Consider the following 21,173-nt stretch of genomic DNA (forward strand, 5'->3'; position numbering starts at 1 on the left):
CCAGGATTCCATAAAAAAGTCAAATAGAGAAGGTAAAAAACGATCTATCAATGTCACGACTAAAAATTCAAAAGAAGACTCAGAAAATGAAATTTTGTTGATAAAGAAGGGTTTTGACTTTCTAAGTTATCTTCACACAAAAAAATATGGGAATCTTCCAAAGAAGAAAAAAAGCAACTAATTTCGTTATAAAATCTTCATAAAGTTATGTAGTTCATGCAAAGAAGTAACTTTCGGACACAAACTGAAAAAAGGCCCTCTCTAAACAACTACTTTCATATAAACATTGAATTACACTGCAGAAAAAATCCTTCGAATTAATTTATTATGGACGACCCTATACTTATCGAGTACGTACCAGTTGGTTTAACATTTTACGATAAAACTGTAAATTTTGTATATCTCTGAGAACACGGAATAACTCAGTTCGTTACCTTGAGAGTAATACTATTTACTTCCATCATCATCGCATCCAGCAGAAATAATTTCAACGTTGGTGTCATTTTTCTTAAGTAAATATCTAAAATACTCTATACTATATCACTCTGACGAAATAATAAAATCACTTTTGTCTAATTTCCTTTAGTTAATTTTATTTATACGACCGGTTTCGGGTTGAATCCATTGTCAAGTATGAAACTAAAATGTGAAATATGAAAACTGGGATATATCGGGAGTATTAAGGTGAGTTAGAAGGGCAGGTAGTTGTTCGAACCAGGGTTCCAACTATAGAATTCGACACTGAATATTATAGGGGTTGTTAAATCTATAAATTCAATAGTGGAGACCTACATGAATTGAGTTGCTCGTTTAGGGGTATATATTTCAGGTTTTGAATTTCCATGGCTGAATAGGAAATAGCTATTTATGATATGAGTGTTGAAGGTAAGTTTTATTTTGTAAGTGAAAAAATTTCACGAACAAAATAAAACTTACATACAAAGTTTTTTTGTACAACTCTCTTGTTTTCATAATAAAATATATAAATTCAATATTTCTATAATAGTATATTATCCAACGATCATGTAATGATGGTTATTAAGACACGAGCATTAACCGGGATACGAAACGAGCCGAAGGTGAGTTTCGTATGGTATATGCGAGTGTATTAATAACCATTACATGAGAGTTGCATACGCTATTTTTTCTAAACCCGATAAATAATGAAAAACTATAAAAATAATTATAAAATAAAGAAAGAAATGAAAAAAAATGACAATAAAAGATTCGAACCGGCGTCTTGCAAAGCCGTCAAGATCGAAGTCAACTCCTTGGCTCGCTACGCCACGAGGTACCTTAATAAGTTTTGCGAAATTAATAAAAAATATCATGTATATGTCAAGTAGAAAAAGTAATTATGACAAAATAAGTATTTAAAAATATAATGTTAGGTAGATATGTACTTACTTTTATAAATAAGTATATTTCATCGGGTTCTTCGTCGATAAACGTTTTTAATTGTTCAGGTGAAAATATTTTTGATTTTTTTCCAACATATCCTTTGGACTTTCGCTTTAATAAAGCTTGTAGCTTCTTATATTTTGAAATGTCTATATTATGGTTGATGTTTATCAACGATTTTATTATTGAGCAATGTGTCCATATACTAGATGATTTCATAGTTTCCATCAATTCTTGAAAATAGGCAATCAAAACATTTTCCGAGAATGTCGAAATATTATTTGTATTTCTCCAATCCATAAACCGTTGAAATAGTTTTTCGTACACTTTCTTAGATTTTTGGGGTAAAAGATTTTTTGTTGCATTTTCTGCTTTCTCCTATATGTGTGGAGGAGTCGATGATATTCCTTCTATATCGCTGTTTTCAGACATTTTGATAATATAGGTAGGTAATATGAAAACTGATTTTGACAAATAAAGCAATTAGTTACTTAGGTTAGAATCAAGGACAAACAAAGGAACAGGATTCTTGATTGAAAAATTATGGGTTTCTATTGGTTGATAATCTGTATCGTTATGAAAAATCTGTATCATAATGGATTTCATTATGAAACAGATTATGGTCACATAAGTATATTGTTAGAGTACGGGTGTATAAAAAAACACATTTTGACATCTTTTGTCAGTTAACTATTTTCATGTTATCGCATTTGCTGTAAAGCGGCCGTGTCAGGTGAAACCGAATCACCTGGTTACCAAACGACAGTATAAAGTCATATTTAAAGCTCTTGCTGGTGTTCAATGTCTTGCATGATTAAGAACAATAGTGAGGAATTGTGTTTTCCTGACGATATTGAAGAAGCTGCAAAAAGACCTTCAATTGTTCCAAAAAAATTGGCTCAGCAGTACGACATCACATATTCTAATTTTCTCAGCTGGTGTAGACTTAAAATCGCCGAAAAAAATTCGAGAGAAATCATCTTCTTACCCTATCTAGAGGAAAAATCAAAATTATGAAACACGTCAACTTTATGAAGCATGTTTTCAGTGATAAAGTCGAGTGCGCTCGTTGAAAATAGTTATAATACAAGTAAATATTTCAAGGTAATAGCATTTTTATAGCGAAAAAATGAAAGTTATAGGCCCAGAAAATAAAAAATTCTTACATTTAAACAAGTCCAGATGTTTATAAATAAGGCGCCAGAAAAAAATATTTGATGATAAAAGTTGCTACTATTTTCGAAATATGTGAAGCCTGTTGGCGTGAAGAGCTGTGCCATTTATCAATAGAAGACATTAAATCACTGGATATATCATTGATTGTTCAAATTCCAAATACAAAAACGAAAAAAGGTCGTTCTTTTTGCATTGTTGGAAAAAACATCGACTATTTTAATGAATACGTTGCATTACGCCCTTCAGTTATCAATCATCATTTTTTTATCTTGAAATACTGAAATTATGAATGCAGTGCCAACCCAGTTGGTATAAAGACATTTGGAAAAATATCCTCTACCATTGCTGAGTTTCTGAACCTCACGGAACCAAAAAAATATATAGGTATTGTTAGTAGGTCTTCTGCTTATTCTCTAGCAGTGTCAGGAGCAAATATAACGGATATTAAGAAGCACGGAGGATGGAAATCTGCAGCAGTAGCTGAGGGTTACATCGATCAATCTATTTGTTATAAAAAAAACTATTGCTGAAAGAATAATCCCAATAGCTAGCTCCAGCTTTACATCATCGTTCTCTTCACTTCAAGAATTGAATGTTAATGCCCATGAAATTGTCAACTCAGCTAGTTTAAAAATATTACAAGGCTCTTCAACATCGCAAGGTATTATTATCAGCAGTTGATCTAATTATACTTTCCATATTAATGTTCATAAATAATAATAATGATAATGTAATTATTGTATATAATACCTACATTGTTCATAAAAAGATTTTTTGAAAATTGAATAATTATGTTTTGTTTATTGCTATTTGGTCGAAAAACACAAGTGTTGAAAATATTTTCAGCACGCTACTTTGTAAACATCATCTTTCAATAAACTTGACAACCATTAAAAATGTCACTTTTAATGACAGTTGTACAAAAAAGTGTTTACCGTTTAATTCAGTGTTCATATATAAGTAGTTGTTTCAAAAGTTTTTTTTGTGTTATTCAGTGTTTATATGAAAGTAGTTGTTTCGGGAGGTCTTTTTTGCAGTTTGTGTATATAGATAATAATAATAAAAATAATAATATTCATTTACGTAAAAAAAAAGAATACGGAACAATGAGAACAATGAGAAGATGAAGGTGAATAAATGAGTAGTCGATAAGGGTTTTTCACACTTGTTTTGAGAGAAAACAATACAATAAAACTTATAAATAATGAACATACTGACTGACCATTGCGGAGATATGAAAGAAATGTAATGAATATCAAATTCGTCTAAATCTAAAGATAAATATTCACAAACCATTCGCACACACGTATATACATGTGTAACTATTACACATGTATAAACGTGTGTGCGACAGGCATTAACCTTGTTTTTACAAGATTAGGTTAGGTTAATGCCTGTCAGTGGTATAAAATTGTCTCTATGTATAATATGAGGTTCTATCATGAAGTGATAATAATAATAATAATATAATAATATCGTTTATTATGCATAAAAATACATTTATACATAAAAGGAAAAGGGTTAGCCACCCCTCCTGGAAATTATACAGTGAGTGTAACAAAATAATTATAAAATAACTCCTAATATTTTGAATATTATTTTGGTCAATTTAACAAATTTCATTGCCCTACCATACATTGAATTTTAAATTTTTTAAATTAACACTGAGCAGTAAGCTTCTCTGGTTTTATTTCTTTTTTAAATTAATGAATATTATGATTTCAAAGGGGTGAAATTTCATTCAGATAAGAAGGGGCTGTATAAGAAAAGCATCCTTGAAATTTGGAAGTACGGTGCCTAGCTATGTTGGATGACTTGATTCTCAAATTGACCATACGTTTGTCAGAATGCCTGCTTAATGAACTATATGAATAATCAGGTCTTTTAGTTTGAAGCAAGTCAAACAAAAAAATACTTATCAAATATTCGACTCTATACCTCACATTCAGCTCCTTGATTTTTAACAAAAATGGTGTGACATGTTCACCATATGGTATACAGCATACGAATCGCATGCAAGTATTTTGTATACGTTGTAACTTCTGCTTGTTATATTGCGGCAAAAAACAACAACATCGAACAACAATACTCGTAAATAAGAGTTTTAACTAAACTGAGTTTCATTTCTTCTGATAACTGATACTTGAATTTGTATAGCGATTTCAGTTTGAAGAATGTTTTGTGCAAATCTGTATTTATATTGGCTTCTCATATCGGTGTTACGAGAAGACAAATATAATTGTATATCGTCTGCATATAGATGTACTCAACAATGTGATAAGAAAGTGGGGTAATCAAAAATAAACACTGAAAACATCAAGGGTTCTAAAATACTTCCCTGCGGTACACCTAAAATTGTTTCTTTCAGGGATGACCATGAGAAATCATCCAGTTTGACCCTCTGTGATCGGCCTGTGAGATAGTTGGTCATCCATTTAAGAGAAATGTCATCGAATCCTATTAACTTGAGCTTGCTGATGAGTAAATCGAAATTAACTAAATCGAAAGCTTTACTTTGATCAAGCAGTACTGAAATGGCGACTTTTGATTGATCTCTGAATCTCGCAAGATCGTCGATTACTTTCAAGAAGGCAGTCTACGTTCCGTGTCTTTTGCGAAACCCAGACTGCTCGTACAGGAGTATTCGATTTTCTTCAAGAAAAGCTCTTATTTGACGGGAAACATTTTTCTCAAATATTTTAGAGAATTAGGGTAGAATTCTGATAGGGCGTGGGTCACTGAACGTGGTAGGTGCATTTTTTTTCGAAACTGGAATTATATTAGCAATCTTCCAAACATCTGGAAAAATACCCTGTCTGAAGGACTCGTTGAAAATATGTTTAACTTCATCAATACAGTGTAATAATGAAAAATATTTTCTATCAATTTTGGACATAAAACTTTCTCACGATCATCACAAATAAAATCGACCTAATACTGAAAACCACTTCCTGTGGCATGAACAAATTTTGACACGAGGATTCCTAAAAACAACTGATAACCCAACGATTACAATGATCCTATCAACCACCTTCACCACCTCCAAAATTTCCCAAACGTATAAAAGTTTGATTTTTCGGTGGAATTAATCAGTTCACTTTTGTGCTTTTGTCCACAGTGGGAATCTTCAAAGGTGAGTTATCTCATTACAAATTATTTTCAAAATGATTTCAATGTAACAGTGCAGCGGTACATTTGGGAACATTCTTGAACATTTTCATACTTAGTTTTGGAATAGAGTAATAAATGATAGTAAAAGGTGACAAAAACATGTGAATAATAATTTAAATCTTCATTTCTGGACGGATGAGATGAACAGGAATTTCATAGACTTCAAAATGTTCACGTATTCAATACACCTTTATATGTTGAATTCAGTCTTTATATGCAGAATTTCAGTTTTCGGAAAAACAAATTCCTACTTGAAAAACAAATGTAGGTACAGTCACAATGAAATATAATTTTGTTTGTTGATAACTGGGTAGGCTTTTAGGAATATGTATTGAAAGATTTGCCTTTTTTTCATCTGAAATATAAGATTTCCTATTGCCTCTATTTCATTCTCTTATAAAACACAAACCAATCAAAATAACCCGTTGTGCGTTTTAATTTTTTTTTAAACTGTTGCACAGGAATGATTGATACCATTTTCAGATTTAACAAAAGATTTTCATGATTAGAAATTATGCTTGCATTGAAATATATTATTGCCAATTATTGAATGTACTTTTCCCACATAATCATCATGAAATTGGATATAAAATTTCTAAAATAATTCCAAAGTCACATAATCTGTTTGAAAAACTGCTTGAAATCTGTTTCTCTATTAACCAGCTGCCTCCTCTTTGTTTGAGCTCAGGATTAACGATGTCTTACCATTTAACGTGCGATTCCTAGCAAGGAACAAATATTGATCTTGGCCTTTGAGTTATTACAAAATGGATAGTTCATGTTTACTTTTATATATTCAGAAACGATAGTTTCGTATATTCGAAACTATCGTTTATTTTTCTGTGGAAGTTTTGTATCGTTCACTCCAAAATATGAAGATTTGCGATAAATCTGTCCATCGACATTTCTGCTAGAGAAAATCTATTCGATGTCTTGAACAAGTGTTGGCATATCCTCAAAATTTGATAGGTTTTTCATTCCTATTTGATTTTTTCAATAAGTAGCCAAAAAGTGAACTTCATTCGTGAATATTTTTGAAATAAATACGATTGGAAATGAAATGGATGTATGTGAATCAATTATCATAAAAATATTCGAATTAAGTTACAGTTTTAAATAATTTTTCCGAAGGTAAAATATTTTGAAGTGTTTTCAAACACAATTTCGTTTCTGAATAAGTTGTCGAGAATATTATAATTTTCAAAAATTAAGATCCAAGCTTAAAACTTGACATTTCGTGTGCATTTCAGTCCTGATGTTTTGAATAATCTTGTCTTCCTAATTTTTCAAAACTTTCAGAAATTCACAAGACGTTTTGAAATAAGCTACTGTCATATTGTTTGTGAGTAGGTATATGGAAGGAATAACAGTAAATTTTGTAAATTGAATCAATAAATTGGTTTGGAAAATATAGATTCTACGATTTTATTCGTATTTTTTTAACGAATATTGGTTGGGAAAAGTAATCAGATCATAATTGTATATTTTCATTGTAAATTCAAAACAAGTATCGTTCGTAAGGAGTCTTGAAAAATTGGGTTTTTATTCCCAAGTCGACAAATGTTTGTCGTAAATTTAAAATCACTCACAAACAAATCGTGTGATCAAAATTCATGATGAATTTTTTCTCACTGAATGAAAAAAAATGAGATATCGAAGAGTTATTTTTCAATGAAGTTTTTTGTTGAGATTCCTGGTTAAAGTTAATTTTTTTGTTGAAAATGTGATGCTGAATGACAGGAAGAAATCCATTCAAAATTTCCGACAATGATTAACTCCTTCTATTCTAGAAACTCATCCAAGATGAATAACACCAAGAAAAATATTGTCAAACTATTCGTTAGGCCAAAGGAATTGGTTATTATGCCAAAAGGAGAAGACAACTCCGTCTTTGACGTACCAATGGAATATTTGGTAAGTATAACAACCGTGGTAAATTACGATTCTCTGATTTCAAAATTTTCCATCCTACCAAATAAAAATTGCAGGTATCAAATTGAGCCAATATCAAATGAGCAATCAATTTCGAAACTGGTTAGATTCATACAGATTGATAGCACTATATTTTCGAAAAGAATACACCCAGTTAATGGAAATATATGACTGAATAAAAAATATTTATTTCAAATAAAACAATCACATTCAGAATCAATAACTCAGAGATGATTACTAATAATATGATACAATAACTATTTCCTGGTATACTCTAAAGAATCATTCTTTCGGATGTCGATTGATAAAAACTATTCTTCTTCTACCATAGCCTGACAAGTTCAAAAACGTAGCAGCTCAGATCGTCAGCAGATTTGGGGAAGAAGCTAGCTCAAAAATTCCTGTGAACACCATTTCTATTCCCCCTCTGGGAGAAATTCTGGAACTTGCTCGTGATGAGAACTTCTCTCTTTTCATCCCCAAACACAGAAGGATTGCGGGTCGGCTCATAGATATCTACTTAGGTGAGTCCTTTCTAACAGTTTTTCCAAAAGAATTTTCTGGTTTTCTATTTGTACATTCAATTGAAAGATTCCTGGATACAAACCTGTTGAGAGTAAGAAGCTGTGCAAGAGTATATTTGCTCTCCAAAAGTGTCTAGTAACTTCCTGAAAAAAACTCATATTTCTAGTCCCACTCTTTTAACGAATGAACTTCAGAAAATGGTATTCTGGAAATTGCTGATTGCCAATTATAAAGATCACTGCGATCCGAGTATCAAATAATTGTTATCATGCCACTGCCATTAGATTGCTCTACAAGCATATATCCGCAAGTTTTCAAAGAGACCAAAGAGACTGCGATTATTCATCGTACACTTCAGATGCAGCCTCAAAATATCCATAGGCCTAATGTCAGGTGACTGAGTGGAGTATTCTGCGAGACTACGTCTACTTGTCTAACGGTTTGAATAATTGACAAATTCAAATGCCTTTCCAACTGATGTTGCATTTCAACAAGATCAGATACCTCTTCATTACGAAATTCTTTTTCTAAAAAGATTGAACGAACATCGTCCAAACCGTTAGAAAGACAGGCGTGGTTCCCCAAAAGAGCCCACTGGATCACCTGATATGACGCCCATAGTTTTTTGAGGGGGATACGTGTACAATATGAAATCGCAATCCATTTCAGAACTCGTGAATAGGAAAAAACCTGTTTGCAACTAAATCACCACAGGAACATTCCTCAATGTGAGAAACAAATTTGTTAACAGACTATTGTCAGAAAGGAAGTGATTTGAAATATTCATTGAAATGAACTGAAGTGGGTTTTGAAGTCATGATATGTATCGTTTGTTTCCAAACTCTTGAAACTTATTACTAGGAAATGACTAATCCATTTTTTGAAAATAAAAAAATGTTGAATAAGGAATCAAAATACATATTGAGCTATGTATCATATTTTGGTAGTATCCTATTGACGACAAATAAGGCATCACTATTGTCTCTTTTATCAAAAATTGCTGAAAATTATATTTTTTCAAGTAAATTTTTTAGACCTCAAAATCGTGTCCCATTCAAAAGTTGGGAGGGGATGAACTATTTTTCAAGTCCACATTGTATATAGATAATATTTTTTTAAAATTCATGAACTGTAAGTACTGCTATCTTATATATACATTTTTATTTCATATTTCAGCTTGTGACTTTTTGTTAATCTATTCTTCAACTTTTTTATTTCACTTGCAACAAACATTCAACTGTGAAGTTGATGAATACAATGCTTTTTTTCTTGGAAAATGGTCTTTCCTAAAGAGAAAATTTATTTTCAACAAACTTATTGTTGGCGAAGGGAAAAACAAAAGATTGCTCTAGTATGCTCAATAGTTCATCCTCTTCTTCATTCATAAACGTCTTTTTAATTTTTATCCTCTTCTTCAGAATAGATATCCCTATTGATGATAATAATAATAACTTAATATGTATACCTCAAACAGGAATGCGTAATGTGGATGATCTTCTGTCAGTAGCAGTTTACACCAGAGACCGCGTCAATCCTTATCTCTTCAATTATGCTTTATCTGTTGCTCTGTTGCATCGTCCCGATACTCAGGACGTCGACCTGCCTTCTTTCATCCTTGCTTTCCCGGATAAGTACGTTGACAGCAAAGTATTTGCCAAAGCTAGGGAGGAAGCCAACATTGTTCCCGAAGGATCTAGAGTGAGTATCTGTTTGGAAGTCAACATTTATTGTCTCCATGCGAAAACAATCCCGGATCAAATTGTTTATAACTTTACAATCTACACCGATGATATAATACAAATATCCACCAAACTCATGACTAATGCTCAAATGTCTATCACCCCATTAGCTCAATTCGCATTTTTACGAACAAGACTGTAATTCCTACATCGCGATGATGCCGATACTCGTATAACCCACAGAAACTATACAGTGCATTTCTCTAAGGCCCCCCCTTCTTTTATTTTTTGAACGGGTCAACTTAAAGAATTGAAATTTGAAATACCGATGTTTCTAGAAATATTCCTTTTTATCTGCCATATGGCAATTCCATTTCTTCATTTTCGAAGAAGATATGAAGTAAGTTCTTCAAAATAACTGACCAATAACAATAATTCGAGGAATATGTCTATCTATAAGTCGATTCTTGCCCTGGATTCAGCATTCTTCAGGTTCCAAAACTCATAACGAAGAGTTCAAGGTCAAGTGAAACGTCAAGGAAAATGAAATGATGGATAATGAAGTTCCAATCATTGAAGATCAATCCAGAGTTACGATCTAGAGAAACGAAACGTTCCTTTCCGATCTCAATCAAATACATGTATCCAGAGTGTTTGGTATCAGGATTTTTCTGTCTATGGAGCATAACCAGTATGGTATTTCATTTTGAATATATATACATATGTGATATATATTGGTCAGCTTTGCAGATGGCATCGATCACTGCGAGGCAATCAAGCTGCATTCTTCATTTTCGACCTGCCAAAGATTCTGAAGCCTTCCAAAATCAGGCATAGTTTCCATCAACAACTGGAACATTGTTCCATCATGATATTGCTGAAATAGGTCCTTGTTTGGATCCTTTCTGTTGTCATTATCATTTATCAATATTACTTATACCATCGACATCATCATCTTTGAATTATTCTGATACATGTTCTTTCACAACTTTTGAAAGGTATTTTTCTCATTCTGTTAACTTTCTTTCGCTATACAATTTCATCGTTGAGAGCTCTTTTCGAAGAAAGAAACAATTCAATACTTCTTTGGATCAAAACCTGTGGTATGAAAGTTGATGGAAAACGGGTGATTGGAATAAAGGTAAATTACCGAGAAGTGCAAGAAACCCCGAGGGTCTTGAGTTACAAATGGAAAAAAACAACCTTTTCACTCTTTTTTGAAGGCTTCGAAGAGTTTGGGACAAGCCATTACAATTGTTACATCCCCCAAAATACCTTAAATAAATAAGGATCAAAAGAGAAATATTTGTTATCATGCATATAACCGAACACTACATTCAAATTTCAATCGTTTCAGATGCCAATTGAAATTCCCAAAGACTTCACAGCATCCGACTTGGAAACTGAACATCGCCTGGCTTATTTCAGAGAAGACTTGGGAATCAATCTTCACCACTGGCACTGGCACTTGGTTTATCCCTTCGAAGCTGCTCTTGAAGTTGTCAACAAAAATAGAAGAGGAGAACTGTTCTACTATATGCATCAACAAATCATCGCAAGGTTGGTCTACTTGTGAAACTTTTATAAAATCACCAAACAGTAATCAACTATCTTCTACTTTTTATTGAGATTCATTACCTTCCACAGTCTGAGGGTTATGAGTCCAAAAACAGTAGGGAGTATTGAGTCCTCCACAAAAAATGTTTTTGAAGAATGAAATGAACTATTTTTTCACTACGAGTTCAAGAATTTGGGCTATCGCTATAAAATCTTCAATATTACAACAGATATTACAAATATTATGCATTGAGTTTTTTCAATTTTGTATGAATAAACAGAGGATTGTGACAGGCAACTATTGTACCACTCAACCGATGATGTTTTGTTGCCTTGAGCAAGTATAGTGTATGATTATGAATTCTGTCGCACTACAAAAATATGAAAATTTTTATTACATTTGAATTACAAACCAGATATTTGAAATGTGTTCAATTTCAGATATAACTTCGAACGTCTCTGTCATAAACTTAAGCGAGTTGAACGGTTCATTGACTTTAGAGGAGAAATTCCAGAAGCATACTTTCCAAAACTGGACAGTTTGGTGGCGAGTAGGTCTTGGCCTGCCCGTGTTGCCAATCAAAAACTCAGTAACTTGAAAAGAGAATCGGACCAGATACAAATTGATCTAGATGATTTGCAGAGATGGAGGGATAACATTGTGGCTGCTATCAACTCTGGTTTTGTCAGAAATGTGAGTTTCATTACTAATATGTAAATTTAGATGAATTTCATTACTCGAATTGTCTAAAAGAACGATTCCTTCAGGCCAGTCTTGAAATGCCTACACTGTTAATTGATGGACTGACACCTATAAGAAAACAACTACCCCTCTTGCTAATACCACGAAGGGCGTTAGATTATACGAGGAATTGGTCAAATTTCGGATACGCGGTTGGTTACCTCGTTCACATGCAGATGGGGCGATGACAAACAAGTTGTTTGTTTTTCGCTTCAGCCTAGTTCGAGGAATGATACTCTGAAGGAACTTGATTTTCAATTATCGGAAATCATTGACTTTATGGTGATGATAGACATATCTTGCACTGATATGTGGCTTTACAGCCCGAAACCGGTCTGCAGGTGTGTTTCAATAATTGAAAATTCATTGTGGCTGTTGCATCCCCAACAGCATATGCTGAAATAACTTCAATGAAGAATCCTGCATTGACACAGTCGGATACAATCCAACGCCCTTCGTGGTATTAGAATTGGGAGTAGTTGGTTTCTTATAGGTATCAGTCCATTAACCTACAGTGTAGGTAATTTGAGACTAGCCTGAATGAATTGTTCTACTAGATGATTCAATTTACAGCCAGTCTCCATGCTTGCCCACCCAATTAGTAAATAAAACCTAATTTTTGTTAAAGTGTGTTGTTATTTGATTTGTCTGAGGCATTCGAATCTTTTTCTTGGACTCACAAACAATGTATTGAGATGACTGAGCTCCTATGTGGATGGGTGCTGTATATCAGATGAGTATGCCATCATATCCACTAATGATTTCTCTGAATACGTGGGTGACTGCCACATAACGATGTTCGCAGATGACATCACTGCTACAGTCACTGGACACACTATGGACGACGTGGCAGCCAAAATTAGTAGCATTATCGATGAATGCTCTTCTTGATGTATCTTGAACACCTCAGAATCAGTGACGATGGAATTTTATAACAGGGAAAATAATATTTAAGATGTAGTGTCTTCTGTGGATGAAATACATATGTCACATGAAGAACAAAAGCGAATAAAGCATTTTTTGCTGTAAAACAGATGAAAAACTGTGCAGATTAAAGTCTGATGGGCATCTGTTATGCGATAACTTTCTCACATATTTCTTTGAATATCATGTCTTGGCGGTGCGGTTCAGATCTCATGAGGGCGTTTATAGGGCAAAAACGTATTCTACGACTAATTTTTGAAATGGAATACCGTGAAAGTTGTAAACCAGTTTCATAAACATAGTGATCAATTAGAATACCCCCACAGGACAGATATATTACAAAAATAACTCCTCTATAATGGAGTCATCCTATATAATGAACTACCAACTTCGATTCAATCTTTTGAATCTGAAAATATGTTTAATAACCTCATTGAAGAGTGTTACTATAGTCGACAGGAATACCTGAACGATAATTCAATGTAGCAGAAGAAAAACACTGTCTCCCAGTAGAAATAGAAGTTTTTGTTGAACATTTCAGACGTCTTTTCATTTGACTTTCACTCATGTTTCAGGAGCAAGGACAGGAAATACAACTTACGGAGTTCGAGGGAATCGACATCTTAGGAAACATGATGGAAGCCAGTATTCTTTCCCCGAACAGAGCTGTCTACGGGGACTTCCATAATATGGGACACGTTTTCATTTCGTACATCCACGATCCAGACAACAGACATCTTGTATGTTGATTGAACCGTTTTTGGAATATTCGTTCTCTATATTTTTGTATTTTTTTCAGGAGTCTTTCGGAGTGATGGGTGACTCAGCAACAGCCATGAGAGATCCTATTTTCTACAGATGGCATGCCTATATTGACGATATTTTCCAGAAATTCAAGTCTTCTTTGCCAAGATATACCGTAGAACAGGTGAGAATTTCCAAATTGAAAATTCAACAGTTTCCAAATATTGCAACTTCTAGTGTGGCTACCATGACATACAAAATAGAAGTAAATGTATCTGTATTTGTAGAGTAGGGAGGGTGACAATTGTCATCAGGCCGTAGGTGCCACTGAGTCCTAAAATTTTTAGTCCAGCCGCTTTCTTGGCTAAAGAGTCGGCAATGCGATTACCTTTAACCCACCTCAGGATAATGTTTTTATCTACTGAGGCTCTGGCTAAATCTTGGTGGCACTCTAGTACTAGTCCTGAGGTTACTCGTTGTTTGTTCAAAGCTAATAGGGCTTGTCTGATATCAGTGCATATTGTTATGTTTCTGCCAGAAACTCCGTTCCTGGTTATTTCTTTTGTGGCGATTGAGATACCAACCAGTTCTGTTTGGACCACGCTGGTATTTCTTTCCATTCCCCACTTGATCCTTAGGCTTAGTGATCTGGAGTCCACTCCACATCCTGAGCCTTCTTTGGTTAGAAGTTTATGTATATGATTGAGAGATTCTCAACCCAAAACTGGAAAAATTGTAAATCATCCACTACAATTTTTTCCCTCAGAAATTACGCAAAATTTTAAAATGCGAATTTTCCAATAATGTCCCATTATTCAATAATAACCTGGCATTAATGTCAAATATTTTCTCAGTTAACAATATTAGTATCCAACTATAGTAGGAAAAAGATTTTCATATGAAACCAAGTTGAAACTTATTTCCGACCTAATGGAGAAATCTGAAAGTTTTCAAGAATTTCAAAGAAAAACAAAAATGTGTTGACAAATCGATTTGGGTAAAGGTTGGTGAATAATATTGATGGTCATGAAACTAGTCCTTACAAAAACAAATATACCAAAATAGCTTTAACCATTAAATGCTGATATTCAATAAACAATAAAAAAAATCTGTTTAAAATCTAGACATAGGTTCTGGATAGAACAGAATTGGTATCAGTCGGCCATGACCAGAAACAAATTTCAGTAACAAACATTTCGTCTGCTACTGCGGTGAATTTCTTCAGTGGTGAAAGCCTATGTTTGTACCCATACATTTTGTTCATTATTGTTGCTTTTCCAACAATAATGTTTGGATTGGTTGCACAGATTCATTTCTGAAGAATGAGTTTATCCATTTCATAGAAACTTCATTTATTTGTAAGAGGTTTGGATGTCCATTGTTGTAAATCGTATTGACGGATTTGAAATCTGTGACGAAAAAATGAGTACAATATCAAAAAAATCAGGATCTGAGTACCATCATTTTTCTATATAGAAAGTCCATAATATAATTCCAAATTCCACAGTTTTCTCATTCTTTGATATCATTCACTTGTCTGGTCTTGTAATGTTTATTATTATTTCATTTTGTCTTCTCCTCCAAGGTTTTGAATCTGATAATGCTCCGAACCTATAACATTCACTAAGAAACATGGTGGACCATGTTCACACATCGCCAAATAAACCCAACTTCTTGACGAAGCCAATTAGTTTGTGTGGTGAGTGGTCTTTCAGGTTAGATGGTAAGAGTACGACTCTGGGAAGAGGTTTGTTCCTCCACGTGAAACAGATCCTGCGTACGCTGCTCAAGAATTTGATACAAGACGGTTTTATAAGGTACCCCGCTCTTGAGGAGACGACTCAGTAATTTTCTGACTGCACCACCAAATCTTCTTTTTAGGTTCAGTTTTTGAATCAGGAGCTGGAGAGTTGAGAAGCTCTCGCTCCTGAACTAAATGTACAGGAAGGTCAATTGGAGTCGTAAGCTCGACATCCATCTCCTCTGTAGACTCGCTCCTGAACTAAATTTACAGGGAGGTTACTTGGAGTCGTAAACTAGACATTCATATCCTCTGTAGACTCGCTCCTGATATAAATTCACAAGTGATTCTGTCATTTCCGTATCCAGCAGAGCTACATGGAAGCAGGAGATGGCCGGTTTGCTCAACCCCCACATGCCAAGCCAATGCACTCGCCAAAAACAGTATGCACAGTGGTTCAGGCAGTGAAACATGAGCAACGACAGCCAACCCGCTGAAGACTTCATTCATATATAGAAAATTTTCCCAGTCACTCGGATAATCATAATATTTAAATTATATCAATTTCAGTTGAATTATCCTGGAATCTCCCTGGAAGAAATATCTATCGAAAGTGGAAACCAACGTAACAACATCCAGACATTCTGGCAACAGTCCGATGTGGATCTCTCCCGTGGAATGGACTTCCAACCTCGTGGCAGTGTCTTCGTGAGATTCACCCATCTCAACCATACAGAGTTCAACTACAGAATCATTGTGAACAACACAGCAAGCGGAAACAGGCAAGGCACCTGCAGGATATTCCTATCACCCAAGTTCGACGAAAGGGGCAACCCTTGGTTGTTCACTCATCAGAAGCACATGTTCATCGAGATGGATAAGTTCACCGTGAATTGTAAGTTTTCTTGGAAATGGTTCACAAGTAGCTCCTAATGTTTTTGCAGAAGTAACGGGTGATTTTTCAAGAGGTATAGGATTTGGTTTTCAAAACAACACAAAACATTCAAAAAAATTGATGAAATCTTTATTGGAATCGACAGAACGATCAAAATAATTTTATGTTTGAAGATGATTTCATGCAAATGTTGTCCGCGGCTCCGCTTTAGATGGCCCATGCGCAAGGTCCAATTTTGGCACACTCTCTCTAACATATCGACCGGTATTTTACGTATAAATTCTTCCAGAGCTTCCAGAGCATCAGTCGTTGCTGGTTTATTCCTGTAGACATGAGCCTCAACATGACCCCACAAGAAATATTCTAACGGCGTTAAATCACACGATCTAGGCGGCCAATTGACGGACCTCAAACGTGAGATGAACTGTTCACCGAAGGCGACTCTTAATTGGGCCATTGTTTCGCGTGCCGTGTGGCATGTGGCACCGTCTTGTTGAAACCACATCTCAGGCATGTCCAATTCTTCCATTTTGGGCAACAAAAAGTCGTCAATCATCACACGGTAGCGCTCGCCATTCACAGTAACATTCCGGCCATTGTCGTCTTTGAAAAAGTACGGCCCGATGATGTCACCGACCCATAATCCACACCAAACAGTGACTTTTTCGGGATGCATCGGAATGCATCTTGCGATACTTGTGGCTGGTCTTTACTTCAGATGTAACAATTTTGCTTGTTAACGTATCTTTTCAACCAGAAATGAGCCTCGTTGCTGAACACAATTTTTTGATAGAAATGTGGATCTTCCTCCAACTTTGCCAGCGCCCATTCACCAAATGTTGGTCATGTGTCTTCAATTCTTGCACCAGCTGTATCTTGAAGGGTTTTACACCCAAATCCTCTCGCAAAATTGTCCACGTAGTGGAGTACCAGAAGGCCCAATTACTGAGAACGGCGGCGAATCGACATTTCACGATCATCACGAACACTGGCGGATACAGCCGCAATATTTTCTTCGGTTCTCACTCTACGTACGCGAGTTGGTGATTGAATGTCCAATAATATGAACTGGGTTCGAAATTTAGTCACATGCTTCCGAATAGCTCCCTCAGTAGGCCGACGAAACTGCCCATAAATTGGAAGAAGTGCATGATGCACTTTCTTCACCGAGCATGAATTTTGATAATAACATTCAATAATTTGCAAGCGTTGTTCATTCGTAAGTCGATTCATGGTTAAATTATAGACCAAACTGAACAAGTATGACGATGACACAAGACACGATTCACGCGTGATCTGTCAAAAACAGTGTCGCCAAAAAGATACCAGCTAGAAAAAACACTCATTATGATAGATAATGCAATACTCATAGTAAACGAGGATGTCGATAGAAGGACGATGCATAACATAACATAACAACCATAACTTGTTGTTTTTTTCTATTAATTAAAAACAGAGTGGATTCACCAGACGTCAATGAAGCAGGAAGCCACTTATATTTTGAAGGCACTTGGATTCCCAGTAGTCTCTGTTTTGATTAGGCATTTTATTCACCAGATCTAATCAGACAGGGACTTTTCCAAACAACTGGAAAATTTCTCCAATCACAGCAAATTCTGAGCATCATCTTGTTATTGGCAAATTATCCATCCTCAACTAACAACTACTAGAAGTCATAATGTTTTCCATTCTCTCAGATCATCAATTGAAAAATGTTAATGGGTTTTTTCCATAACGTGGTGTTGAAACAAATAATATGGTAATCACTTATATAGCATCATTTTCACTGCATTGGATGACCATGAGAAAATGAGTCTATTCGTTTTCAGTGGAGATTTTGACAAAGTTGATCTACAACTTGCTCGTTTCAAAACTTACTGAGGTCGGTATACACGGTAATCTCTTGAAATGGCCCCTCAACCATAGTCGAATTGTCAACATTGACGAATAGAGATCTGCACCCTTGGTGGTCTCCTCGTGTGTTCCGCAGGGATCACACTTGGGTCCGTTGTTCTTTTTTTTCAAAGGAAAAAAACATAAGCAGTACAGAAAAACCCTCAAGGCGCTCTAAAAGTGGCACCTGTGCGGAAGTGGCGCGTCACGTTGGACTTGACTCGTAGCAGAAAGCGGAATAGTCTGCCCTGGCATTATTATATTCGGTTTAGAGATATTTATCTTTTGGGAGAAAATCGATACCTGGGTGTTCGTAGATACTCATTGAGATATGCAACCTCCTGCTGTCGGTGAAGATGTGTAAACGCAGCCGATGTCCTGGAATCCAAATTGAATGATAAAAAAGTGTGCTGTCGTCAGCAAAGCAATATATTGAAAACTCGATATCCACAAACAACTTGGAAGGTAACTTTGAATATCCAAACCTACTTTTTTATACCAACTACCAACTGAACGTGTTCTTCAACTACTCTTACCAGTACAAGTGGAAATTCAATAAGAATATCATTGAATGTTCACCTGTTTCCATTCCCAATAAAAAAGAAATGAAATAACAAAACACCAACATAACTTTCCACTGGTTGCTCTTGCTGAGGTGTTAATTATCCAATCCAATTTTTCAGTGAAACAAGGAAAGAATACCATCAATCGCTCATCAACCCAATCATCTGTTACCATTCCTTTCAACCGTACATTCAGAGACTTGGACAACAACAGACCAACAGGTGGTGAAAACCTGGCCCAATTTAACTTCTGTGGATGCGGATGGCCCCAGCATATGTTGACACCAATGGGAAATTCTGAAGGCATGCAGTGCCAGCTGTTTGTTATGATTTCTAACTACGCAGATGACAGGGTTAGTATTTTCCGGTTGAAATAATTTCGAAACTCAATATTGATTGTGTTGAAATATTCAACGCATACAGTATTTTTCTTATCGTGATTAATTTGGAGGTCCCGCTTGCTTTTTGGAAGCTCATGGTTTGCTTAAAATCATCTTGTCTACTTTCTGCCAAACAAATCAATATATTTTATTAATTCTGAAGGAATCTTATGTCTCCGAAGAAAATACTTATTGAAATCAAGACGTCATGCTAATTCAAATACTCTGTCTTTCTATAGATCGAGCAATCCATTGAAGGTGCCTGCAACGACGCTGATAGTTTCTGTGGAATCAAGGACAAACTGTACCCCGATCGCCGATCCATGGGGTACCCCTTCGACCGCCAACCCCGTAGTGGGGTTGACACCCTCCAGCAATTCCTGACCCCCAACATGAGAGTGCAAGATGTCGTCATCAAGTTCACCAACAGGGTTTTCAGACCAAGAGAAACGAACTAAAGAAATTGAAAATGAAATTGCACGATTTATAATTTGTGGTGTTGACAGTTTTGAAAGAATAAATGACTAATGTATCATTTTATGTGTTGTGCGTTCTTATTTTCCGTGAATTTCGTTTCGTCAAAACACTTGAGTCGAAATCAGATGGGCCTTTACATTCACATAACTTCCAATCAAGTAAGGTCGTTTTGTCTGTCTTATTTGTGCTGCCTATTCTGAGTGGAAATGAATATTCTTTCTTCAATAAACATTGCAATTCTAACGACATGGGATTGAATTAAGGTGCTAGGCTTTTACTTTGTAACAGAATGCAAGCAGTACAAATTGAACAATCAATCTCGCAGCCACTACATCCATTCTGCAGAGTTCCACAAGGAACAATCTCAGGCCCTGTGTTGTTTTTGGTGTAAACCTCATTTCTGAAAAATAGACTTTCATGGTGTCAACCACACTTTCACGCTGACGACACTCAACGGTATATTTCCTTTAATCCAGAAAATAGTAGGTGAGCAGTAAACAATATGAATACTGATATATAGAATTTGGTAACTCTATCTTACTCCAGATGAATCATTCTAAATATGTAGTGTTATTGTTTGGTAATACCGGGAATTCTTTCCAAAGTGTCTTTATCTTCTATCATAATATTCAGTGTCTTAGAAACAAAGTTTCAGCTATTGAACATCTTCTGAACCTTAACACCACAATAAAGTTTATCTGCCTCACAGAACATTGGCTGACACAAAATTATATTGATCATTATAATTTTCCACACTTCAGAATGGTAAGTTACTTTTGTAGAAATAACAAAAAAAATGAGGGGTCTTGCATTTACATACACAATGATATCAATGCCACTGAGGTCACTGATATTATTAAATACTCAACTGAACAGATTTGTGAAGTCTCAGCATGTTATGTGAAATATCTGAATCTGATATTAATAAATGTATATAGGACTCCTGACTATAAAAACGTGGATCAGTTCCTATTTTTGATGAACAAAATATTAGAAATTGCAGATAATGTAAATGAAAATAATGTATACATTTACTTGGTAGGTGATTTCAATGTACATTTCAATGATTTAAGTAATCAAAAGATAACACAACTCTTCATATCATTTGGTCTACATCAAATAATAAACGAAAAAACCCATATCAAAGGAAATTGTCTTGATAACATATTTAGTAATAATGACCTTGCCAAGGTATCCATGGTGCCTCTAGGACTATCCGATCATCCCTTGGGTTTGATAGCCAAAGTTGGAGTGGAGTCGAGTAAACACAGTGAAAGTAAACTGTTAAGAAAGGATACAACCAATAATATAGAAACACTGAAGTCATATCTGCGAAAAGAAGATTGGTCCAGTGTTTATACAAAAAATGATGC

The 21,173-nt window shown here is 35.0% G+C and overlaps 1 protein-coding gene across 1 annotated transcript; it reads left to right on the forward strand.

Annotated features, from left to right (window-relative positions):
* The first annotated feature begins 5,615 nt into the window (after positions 1-5,615).
* LOC111502870 (phenoloxidase 1) lies at positions 5,616-19,863 on the forward strand. Its single transcript, XM_023157035.2, has 11 exons — positions 5,616-5,710; positions 7,539-7,662; positions 8,012-8,204; positions 9,680-9,903; positions 11,242-11,444; positions 11,883-12,135; positions 13,683-13,847; positions 13,907-14,035; positions 16,163-16,487; positions 19,064-19,296; positions 19,563-19,863. Exons 2-11 carry the CDS (start codon positions 7,552-7,554, stop codon positions 19,779-19,781), a joined length of 2,055 nt encoding a protein of 684 aa, XP_023012803.2. The 5' UTR covers positions 5,616-5,710; positions 7,539-7,551; the 3' UTR covers positions 19,782-19,863.
* The last annotated feature ends 1,310 nt before the right edge of the window (positions 19,864-21,173 follow it).

This window comes from Leptinotarsa decemlineata, unplaced genomic scaffold (genome assembly GCF_025532065.1).
Source record: "Leptinotarsa decemlineata unplaced genomic scaffold, Ldec_3_MD MMD2_tig00026361_RagTag_RagTag, whole genome shotgun sequence".
In the NCBI taxonomy this organism is placed as follows: Eukaryota; Metazoa; Arthropoda; class Insecta; order Coleoptera; family Chrysomelidae; genus Leptinotarsa; species Leptinotarsa decemlineata.

What these genes read in the sequence shown, in the direction of transcription:
- LOC111502870 (XM_023157035.2), top strand. Translation starts at nt 7,552, where the DNA reads ATGAATAACACCAAGAAAAATATTGTCAAACTATTCGTTAGGCCAAAG. An exon ending in ACGTACCAATGGAATATTTG is followed by an intron (nt 7,663 to 8,011) that starts GTAAGTATAACA and finishes CTTCTACCATAG; the next exon opens with CCTGACAAGTTCAAAAACGT. An exon ending in CAAGATATACCGTAGAACAG is followed by an intron (nt 14,036 to 16,162) that starts GTGAGAATTTCC and finishes TATCAATTTCAG; the next exon opens with TTGAATTATCCTGGAATCTC.